General features: G+C 25.9%; 1 protein-coding gene across 1 annotated transcript; it reads left to right on the top strand.

The window, feature by feature from the left end:
- Positions 1-6: 6 nt before the first annotated feature.
- Positions 7-10,647, top strand: LOC126898245 (E3 ubiquitin-protein ligase HECTD1-like). Its single transcript, XM_050672185.1, has 23 exons — positions 7-49; positions 210-268; positions 686-906; positions 989-1,288; positions 1,436-1,583; positions 1,669-1,807; positions 1,958-2,065; positions 4,188-4,370; positions 4,431-4,644; positions 5,150-5,185; positions 5,258-5,433; positions 5,870-6,040; positions 7,531-7,653; positions 7,729-7,800; positions 7,835-8,005; positions 8,063-8,194; positions 8,274-8,807; positions 9,093-9,330; positions 9,440-9,616; positions 9,688-9,795; positions 10,143-10,306; positions 10,352-10,516; positions 10,600-10,647. The coding sequence occupies exons 3-23, from the start codon at positions 702-704 to the stop codon at positions 10,645-10,647; spliced, it is 3,612 nt and encodes a 1,203-aa protein (XP_050528142.1). The 5' UTR covers positions 7-49; positions 210-268; positions 686-701.
- The last annotated feature ends 411 nt before the right edge of the window (positions 10,648-11,058 follow it).

The following is an 11,058-nucleotide window of genomic DNA, read 5'->3' as shown; positions in this document are numbered from 1 at the left end:
TATTAGTTTATTAACAACTCTTTGCCGAGGATCAAAGTCAGTATCTCATGTAAGTAGTTTTAATTTATTTAAAAAGTAATTAGTTATGTGTTAAATTATTACCTATAATAAATAAAATGTAAATAAGAAAACTGATTACTTATAATATTCTATTTTTAATTTGTTATTTTNTTACTTATAATATTCTATTTTTAATTTGTTATTTTAAGGACTTGTTCAGATCTAACTTAGGTGATGCTATTGAAAAAGCTTTAAAAGGTGATGAGTGGTAATATATATTATATGTAGAAAATTAATTAAATTTTTGTATATATGCTTATTATTTTTCAAGGATTAAAATTTCTTTGAGATGATAAATCTATTAAGAATTATAAAGATAATTAATTATAAGACTTTTATTTACTCACAAATATTTTAAAACTTATTTTAAGTTGAAATAAATAAATAGTTATGAAATATATTTTTAATATTAGCCACAAATTTTTCTATAAATATATACAATTAAATACTAAAATCATTCTACTACTAATAAAAATTTCAAACTAAAAAAAATGGTGTAATTAATAAATAATCATAGAGTTTGACAACCTCAAAAAAATATTAATAATTTAAAAACAAAAAGCACCCTATTATATATTTCTGAATTAAAATTTCTGTCATTAATTTATTATTTTAATTTTTTCAGGTGTTGTTTGGACACTATGCGTTTAGTTGATTTATTATTAGTATTACTCCTTGAGGGACGTGATGCAGTATCTTGGAGTACAGTGGCTTGTTCTAGTACTAATCCTTTATTACCAAAACTGCGACGTTTAGATTCTAGTGCTGAAAAATCTCAACGTCATTTAATTGATTGTATTAGAAGTAAAGACACGGAAGCATTGATGGAAGCTGTTAATTCTGGAGGTAAATTTCTAATTTAATTCTTCTCTTAATCAATAGTTTCTTATTTTAATACTTTTAAAATATATTTTAAAAATCTTAATAGCTATTGATGTGAACTTTGTGGATGAAGTGGGACAAACTTTATTAAATTGGGCTTCTGCATTTGGTACTCAAGAAATGGTTGAATATTTATGTTCAAAAAATGCTGATGTTAATAAAGGTCTTAGATCATCATCTTTGCATTATGCTGCATGTTTTGGACGTCCATCTATAGCCAAAATACTTTTAAAAAATGGTGCTAATCCGGAATTACGTGATGAAGAAGGAAAAACACCACTAGATAAAGCAAGAGAGCGAATGGATGAAGGTCATCGTGAAGTTGCTACAATATTAGAATCTCCAGGTTTGATTTATTATTTGAAAAAAAAATTCCTTACCTAATTTTAATGCAGTTCTATACCTTAAAAAAATTTTAAGTTGTACTCATTAATAAATTTCTAAGTATGTTGAACTCGTTAAAGAAAGATATATGTACATTTATGTTATACAGAGTGGTTAATGTCTTCTAAAAATGAGTCTGGTCAATCTAATGAGCCAAAAGAACCAAAAGGTGATCCAGAAATGGCTGCAATATATCTTAAAAGATTAATGCCTATATTTTGTCACACCTTCCAATCAACTATGCTTCCTTCTCTTAGGTAATTTTTTGGTTTAAAAAATAGAAATTTATGTAGTAATTTATTAGTATTTGTGATCATTTATTTGTCGAAACGTTTTCTATAGGAGAACTTCTTTGTCAATAATTAAAAAAATGGTTCATTATATCAAACCAGAATGGTTAGAAGATATATGTAAGCCTGAATGTCCAACTAATTTGGCTCCATTATTGGTTGACGTTCTTGCAACAGTGCTTGATAATGAAGTAATAATATAAAAATATTACAAAATATTAATTATATTTATTAAGAATTTTAGCTATTCAATAATTATTTAATAACAAACAATTTTAAAATTTTAAAGAAAAACAATATAAAAAGATAGTGCTTTATTTTTCCAATTAAATTTATTCCAGGATAAGACTTGGCTGATATTCTGTGATATGAGTGGCGAGAGTGAGAGATACTTGCCTCGTAAGCTCTACAAGATGTTAATTGTTAAAAAAAATTATAAATCTTTGATGGTAAAAAAATATGTACTTGTTTTGCACGTCGCATAGATCAATACATTTTATGCACATTTTACATTAATCAATAATATTTAAATTGAGTGTTTTTTAATTTTTTCTAAAAAATCGCATATACTGAAAATTAGCATATTTGCACCACTGATATTGAATTTATCAATTTCCTTTAACTATAATNTTTGCACCACTGATATTGAATTTATCAATTTCCTTTAACTATAATTCGATTATTTTAGTTATATTTTGTACATAAGAATTTCAATCATTTTGTAAGAAATTAACACAGAGTATTGTTCATTTACTAGTTTTGAATAATTATTATGACTAACTTAAATAATTGAGATTTGAGTCAATGCCNTTATGATAACTAACTTAAATAATTGAGATTTGAATCAATGCCAATTCTTTCTAATTTTTAAAAATTATTAAGATGTAATTGGTGATTGATTTATCATTGATTGCTTGATTTTTCCATAATTAAATTAAATTTAGAAATTAACTTTTTTTAATTTTGTAAGCCACATAATTTTCAATTATATTATTATTAGGTGTATTTCATTCCGTATAAGAGTATTAAGTTAAATTTTTTAAGTGGAAATGTACTTATTACATATATATATTTATTTATATATATTATAACAAAAGGCCTCGACTGTTAAGGTCTTTGGCCAAACATTTTAATTAGCCATAAGATTAGTAAATGATTGATAACTTTTAAACTATTATTTCAAAAGATATCAATATTTTATAACTTGGAGAGGAAAGGCACAAATAAGAAATGCCTAATGACATTATTAGATTATCTGTGAATAATTAATGTATGTATATTGTCAAAAATAAAATTAAGTTGGTATCCTTTTAAGATAAAAGGGATGGACCTAAAAAATCACTTGATAACTCATTAAGAATTATATGAAATTTAAAAAAAATATAAATCTTTTAAATTTATGTGTAGCTGAGATAAAATAAGTGGCTAATGATAAAATAATTGATCTTAATGAAAAAATGAGTATTGTTTTAAAACAATTTAGAAATGTTTTAATAAAAATCAAACTTTAAAAATTTTACTGAAGTAGCTTAACAAAATTATGAGTTAAATTTTTATAAATACAGTGTGATTTAAAAAAAAAGTAATCAATAAATTTTTGTTAATCCATTAAGTTTTTTGCATATTACCACAGAATGACAATGATTATATTGTGGTATATTTTAGTTTAAATTACTTATATTTTTTTGAGTAATTATATATTTATTCATAGGAAAAATATTTGACAATAAACAATCATCTTAAAATAACAATCACATTTTAATTTCAATTAATGATTTATGTTTTTTATGATGATGGCTTTGTTTAAATTCTAATATTTTAAGTTTTATTTATTCATTAACATACTTATTTAAAAAAAAAAATTATTTTAAGCGACTTAACAAATTAGATATAACATTTTTAGATATAATATCCCTTAAGTCCTTTAAAAATTATTCTTGTAATTTTCATATAATTAATTATAAATTTATTAATTCTTAAATTTTGGTATTGCCCAGTATATTTCCAGTTTATGTTTTTTAGTAAATATTATACTCACTGTACTGTAGAGTTTTTCTAATTTCTTTCCTTTAAATCTATAAAGTAGTGGTTAGAAAACATTTGTTTATGAAAATGTTACATTGTTTTAAATGAATCATACTCAAAATAAACAGTTTCTATTAGTTATAATTAGGTAAAATTGTAACTATCATATAATTTATATTAAATTAATATTATTTATTAACTTTTAATTAAAATAATTTTTAGAATACAGTTCTTACAAATAGATACATAAGTTGAAATTTCAAACAATTTTTTTGTTAATTGTTTAAAAATTACACATTGTTATAACCATAATTGTGTTTTACTATAATATTATTATCTTAAAATGTAAATTTTATAATTTAATATTCTCTTATAAAAATTTAATTTTGGTAAATCATTTTTCGAAATCTTAAATTCAACCTGATGATGTATTTTTGTAGCTGTAGGAAACATTATATTGTAGCTAAAATTTTTGTGTTAAATTACTTAATGATTTAAAATCATAAGCTATAGTAGATTAATTATTAATCTAATCAAATTTTTCAGGAAGATGATGATGGTCATGTTATAGCACTACAAACAATTCATGATCTTCTAATGAAATGTCAAGGTATATTTCTTGACCATTTTGCTCGATTGGGTGTTTTTTGTAAAGTGCAGCAACTAATTGGTCCTGAATCTAATTATTCTAAAGAAAGCATTCAAAAAAGTGACATCAAACAACTAAATGTTTGTTGTAATAGTATTTCAATTAGTATTCTTTTATTACACTTATTTTCTTTATTTTAGTATCAAATTGATGATTCTAAAGAAATATTATCAGGACATGCATATCATTGGAAAGATTGGTTTTTTTGTCGTGGCCGTGATTGCCTTTATGCATGGAATGAATATGTTGTATTAGAATTATCAAATGGAAGTAATGGATGGTTTAGATTTATGATAAATGATAAATTATCAACCATGTATTCTAGTGGAAGTCCAGAAGGTCAACTGGATACTAGTAATTTATATTTATTTTTTAAAATAAATTTTATTTTAAGTATTTCTAATGGAGATGGATTAAATATTCGTAAGAAATTTATTGGGCTAATATTTTGGGAGTTATTTATATTTACCTATTTGGAGTCACTTATAACTATTCAGTCAAATTTTATTTCATTGAGTAGTTAAAAAAAGTATTGAAATTTTGATATAATTAGAGATAAATTATAATATTGTATTTCTTTGCAAATAATTTAGTGGTTAATAACAAATTATAAATAACTATATAGGATATTCAAATCTAGTAGATATTTTATTATTATTATACTTTAATAATTAAATGTAATAGTAATTGTTAAATATTCTGAACCAAATATTCTAAATTAAATAATACCGAATGTTTGTCTACAAACACTAAATAATATCAACTTAAAAATATTTGGCTATTTTATGTATCAAAAAAAGTATTTGGTATTTTCAAATATAGTTATTTGCCCATCACTAATTATACCTATTATTTTCAGCTAAAACTCGAGCAGCTGATCCTCCCTCTTCTGATGGTAAGTATTTATTAGTTTTTCTGATAAAAATTATAATTAACTATGTGTATTTTGCTATTTTTGTTAAAATAGAAAATAAAGCTGAGTTTATTGAAAAATATTTGAAGGCTAAAGTTTTTGTAAAATTGAATACTCTAAGTCAGCCAATCTTAAGCTCACCAGGAATTAACAGAATAGCTGTTGGCAACTGGATACTTATTTCAAAAAAAGAAAATGAACTAAGCATTCAAAATTCTGATGGTTTGCAGGTAAATATATTAAGTATTAATTATACTAAATAAATTTTTTTACTGTTAAATGTTTTTGATAGCTTATATGAAAAACATTTTTTAACAAATTAGTGTATTAAAGCTTAATAGATAGTTATATTAATTAGAGCATTTTATACTCTACAATAAATTTGAAACGTTAACAGAAAATNAATAGATAGTTATATTATTTAGAGCATTTACAGATTTATCTGTAATTTATCTATATTTATTTTATGCTAGCATTTTATACTCTGCAATGAATTTGAAACGTTAACACAAAATTGTATATCTGTGTATGTATATATATATATGTATAATATATCTGTAAATATTCTAAATAACACTTTTTAACATTCATAAAAAGATTATTTTTATTAAATTTGTTAATATGGGTATTTAATAAAAAAAACACTATAAATCTTATTTATTTTAGCAAATTACTACACTAAATAATGGAATAAAAGGTTTTTCATTTCAATCTAACCGAGGAAATCAACATATGTTCACTGCTGCAGTTCCATTAAAAAGTGATTTTACTTCTGGTTGGGAAACTGTTAAAAAAGCTAATGTAGTATCAACTAAATCTGAAACAATTGGTCAAAAGGTAATACTATCAATCTATACATTTTTTCATTATTTATATTATTATTATTATTATTAATTTAAAATTAAACCAATTAAAAAATTGCAGTATTTTAATTTTATTTTTATGCCACTGGCACAACTATTCAGCTTTTGAGCTACCCCTAAGAAAAAAATTACTTAACCATAGGTATCCCGGGGCGGGTGATTAGCCTCTCGCTGAATAGAGGAATGTCTAATCCAATTATTGATCACTCTATAAATAAACGGAACCACCTGTTGAACCTAAGACTGTGCACATCAGGCACTGCTGAGTTACTGACTTGGACACATAGTCCCTATATTTTAATATTAAGTATAAAAATATCAGTTTTGAGTAATCCTTTTAAAAATATATCCAAACTATTTAATTATACAAAAAATGTATCATTCATCNAAAAATATTTCCAAACTATTTAATTATACAAAAACTGTATCATTCATTCTTCTATTCCACTCTTCCTGCACAGTGATGATACTGTCATTGTGTAAAAATGTTTAGGCAGATGACCATATTGTGTCAGTAATCTTGTTAAAGTGCTTATTTGATACCTAGTCATATTAGTATATATTAGTTATATATAGTCATATTATTATTACCTTACTAGTGTAATTTTATTAAACCTTGCTAGTGATTCTAAAGTTTTCATACATTCAAGGACTACCTTGAAGTCACCTCGTTATTATTAAGTGCTTTCAGAGCCACTTAACTTTGTTTAGGATATTTATGTTCTTTTTCTTGAATATTAGCATGTTATAGGCCCCTACTAGTATTGCCATTACCTCTGCTTGTAACTCAGAGGGTGTTGTGCCTATTGACATGCTGATATTTATGCGAGGTTTTAATCCCCAAATACCAGAATCTACCTTTCATGATTTCTTGGAACTATCTATATAAATTACAAACCCTGCTTTCCTAGTCAAGTGGTTTTTAAACCTTTCCTTATGTGTTAAGATACAACTTTGTAGAAGTTTTGAAAACGGGTTTAATACTATCTGAGGAATTTTCCCAGTATACTCTGGTCTATCTTTTTTAGTATTTTACCATGTTCTACGGTGTTGCTATTCATACCTAATTTGTATGGCTCCAGATCTTTCCTAGAGTTCTGCTGCATGTCCACAATGAAGCCGTGACCTTTTTGACTCTTGTCTCGGTGATTTCCATTTCCAAAAATAGCTTATTAAAACATATTTAATACATAAAATGTTTTTAAAATTTTAGTGTTTTTTAATTTTCTAAATTTATTTCTAAAATCTGTAGATTATATACACGTAATATTTTAACTCTACTACTATTAAAATTGTTCATTTAAGGAAAAACCAGCTCTATCTAATAATTATATTTTATTGGTCATGTATATACAATTAGGATTCTATTTTCAAGTTTTTCAAAGTCCATAGCTACAATAATTTATATTATACTTTGAGTAGTTTTTAGTATTAAATAAATTATTACTTACAATAACATTTCAGATACGAAAACAAGCTCAAGAAATATATGATAAATTCTTCAAAGCAGCTCAAGCTCAACCAAGAGGTGTTGTTGCTAAGCTCAGGAAAATTGTTTCTTCAATTGAATATTGTTTAAATAATCAAGTATAAAATTTACATGAGAAAATTTCTCATAAATGATTATTATGTAACTATGTTAAAATATGTTATTATTTCTAGACTACTGCTGATAAAGATCCTTTGAATAATGAACACTGGACAATCACATTTTACAATGCAATATTAAATTTGNACAATCACATTTTACAATGCAATATTAGATTTAAAACAGTTATTAATGGAGGATGAAGGTAGTGTTTCTGCTTATGAAATATATAGTAGCGGGCTTGTAGAAGTTTTATTACAACTTCTTTCACAAAATAACCAACATAACACTGATGTTATGATTAAAGATTTGCATAAATTAAGAATTGATATTTTTATCAAATGTTTTAAAGTAAGTATTTAATTAACAAATTTTTGTTAGTAAATGTTAATTTTTTTTTTAATATAGGAGAAAAAAAATGATAAAAGTAATGAAACTTGTGCTTCTGTCTTGGTTCAAAAATTAATATCAGTTTTAGAATCCATTGAACGTTTGCCAGTTTATTTATATGAATCACCTGGAGCATTCCATGGTTTACAGGTAATATTAAAATCATCTTCTAAAAAAATTAAATGGTTAATTTTATTCTTGATGTATTAATTTAATTCACATATTTCAGATTTTCTCAAGACGAGTTAGATTCCGTCTAGAAAAAGCTCTTAAAGAAACAACACTAGTAGATCGTTCTGGTAGAGGATTACGTATGGAACCTTTAACTACAGTACAACAACTTGAAAAACATTTATTAAAAATGGTTGCAAAACAGTGGTATGATCATGAACGCTCTACGTTTAATTATGTGAAAAAATTAAAAGATAAAAGTAATCTACCAATAAAGTTCAAACATTACTATGATTTTGATAAAAATGGAATTATATATTGGGTTGGAACTAATGGAAAAACATCAATTGATTGGGTAAATCCTGGGCAATATGGCCTTATGTTAGTTCAATCATCTGATGGACGCAATTTACCTTATGGACAAATTGAAGATATTCTTAGCCGAGATTCTGTTGCAATAAATTGTCATACAAATGATGATTCAAAAGCTTGGTTCTCAATAGATTTAGGATTATGGGTTATACCAACTGACTATACACTTAGACATGCTAGAGGGTATGGCCGATCAGCTCTGAGGAACTGGTTATTTCAGGTTATTTTACTTTTTTAGTTGTAATTTTTAACTTATTGACATTTATTGTAAAACTCATCAAAAATTTTCAATTGTAAAATATTCAAACTCACCATTACATTGCTACTCATTATAATTTATACTTAGTTATAATATCAAATTTCCTATACCCATAAAGTATTTCAATTGGTTTCATCAATCCTAAAGTAGCAATACTAAAGTAATAACCATTTAGCTTAGATGAATTTACAATTCTTTAGTAATAAATAATTAAATTTTAAGTAAATATTGTAATACAAAATACAGATGTCAAAAGATGGAACCAATTGGACAACATTATATACACATATGGATGATACAGCATTGAACGAACCTGGTAATACTGCTACATGGTCAATAGAAATAAATGATAAAGATGAAAATCAAGGTTGGCGATATATCAGAATTCAACAAAATGGGAAAAATGCTTCTGGGCAAACTCATTACCTTTCATTGTCAGGATTTGAAATTTATGGAATTGTAACTGGTGTTTGTGAAGACTTAGGTATAAAATAAGTTAATTAAACAACTTTAAAAGTAATAAAACTTGTATTAAGTTAAATACATTAACAAAACTTTTCAAAAGACTGAAATTTATACTAATAATTTTTTAGGTAAAGCTGCTAAAGAAGCTGAAGCTAATCTAAAACGTCAACGCCGATTATTTAAAGCCCAAATGTGTAAACAAATGATATCGGGAGCTAGAGTTATGCGTGGTTTAGATTGGAAATGGAGAGATCAAGATGGTATCCCACCATGTGTTGGAACAGTTACAGGAGATTTACACAATGGTATAATTTTATACTTTTGTCAGTTAATTTCAAAGTTTTTAGTAGTAAATATAAGAAAATATTGGGGTTAGGTTGGATAGATGTAATATGGGATCATGGCGTAACAAATTCATACAGAATGGGTGCTGAAGGGAAATTTGATCTACGGCTAGTTGGTGAAACCCAAACTACATTAACCTGTATGTTCTAAATAATGACACATTGTTTAGTGTTCCCAAACCCAAGCCATCCAATGTTATCATTTATTATTATTACATTTCTATTCTTTGTTTTGAGCATGCTAGAGTTTAAATGTCTTTTAATTCTTTCCTGTAGATTACTTTAAAACACAATTTTTCCATCATTTAAAAAATAAATATTTGAAAATGCACTATAATTAGTTTTAAAACTGTTTATCTTTACTGAAGTTATATCAATTTATTACTTGCATGGTAATATTTTTATTCTTATTTATTTGCTTAAGTTTTATTTGTAAAAATTAACATGATTTTAGAAAATTAAGAATTTTTTTAAATATTTTATATAGCAAAATTTAAATGCAGTAGTCCTAACGCTACATTTTCTAACATTATGACAAGAATGTCAACATCAACTCCTAGTCTACCAGAAGCATCTAATGATAGTTTAAATACCAGTGTATCAGTAGCTAGCACAGACCAATCAGCATCAGCAGATAACTTGGCAGCCAAAGTACTAAATTATTAANAAAAGATTCAGTGAGCAAATTAACAAAAGATTCAGTGGAGAGTCGTCCAGGTTCGACCCATGAACTCTATGACTCTTGAACGAGTACCTGACTCCTACTGGCGCGTCGCCTCAGGCGGCGGCGGCCGTAGGCCCAATGCATTGAAAAAGGCTGAGCAAGCATCGAATGTTCTAGAAGGACTAGATGCTTGCCTGGTAAATACTTTATACAAAACAAAAGAGGCTTCCGTTCCCATGATTATTATATATATACTATTAAATTACATAATTACAATTAGGCAGCAAAAAGCCAGTTCACAACACTATCAACAACTTCATCTATTTAGCAGAGTTTTATATTATTTTTTAATGTTATTTATTATTTGTTTTAAATTTTAAATAAAACTATTTTGTTTTATGCCGCTTCGTGTGGCCATTAGTTTTTAAGGGCCCTCCTCCATTACCCCTTAAATTTAAGATACTCTTTGAAGAACCTTTAATATATGTGGTTATTTGCTATTTAATTATTTTCTACTCTCGTTACTCGTTGGATGTGAGTTTAGCCGTCATCCTCCTAGGTGACCCCTCTCCCGCTTTAATAATAGCGATTTTAAACAGGCTTAAAGTAAATTGGCATTCTATCGCGGTGCACAACTAGCCGTCCTATGGTCTGGCTGCCTCGTACGAAACAGAGATTAAATGTATACTACTAATACTCAACACAATCTCCTACACGCAGCACTAATAATAATATACAT

This window comes from Daktulosphaira vitifoliae, unplaced genomic scaffold, assembly GCF_025091365.1.
Source record: "Daktulosphaira vitifoliae isolate Bord-2020 unplaced genomic scaffold, ASM2509136v1 Scaffold_2, whole genome shotgun sequence".
In the NCBI taxonomy this organism is placed as follows: Eukaryota; Metazoa; Arthropoda; class Insecta; order Hemiptera; family Phylloxeridae; genus Daktulosphaira; species Daktulosphaira vitifoliae.
The sequence above is the reverse complement of the archived record's forward strand: the minus strand, read 5'-3'. Positions and strand labels throughout refer to the sequence as shown.

Coding starts and splice junctions, on each gene's coding strand:
- LOC126898245 (XM_050672185.1), top strand. CDS start 702: ATGCGTTTAGTTGATTTATTATTAGTATTACTCCTTGAGGGACGTGAT. Junction 907..988: donor GGAAGCTGTTAATTCTGGAG/GTAAATTTCTAA, acceptor AAATCTTAATAG/CTATTGATGTGAACTTTGTG. Junction 1,584..1,668: donor ACTATGCTTCCTTCTCTTAG/GTAATTTTTTGG, acceptor CGTTTTCTATAG/GAGAACTTCTTTGTCAATAA.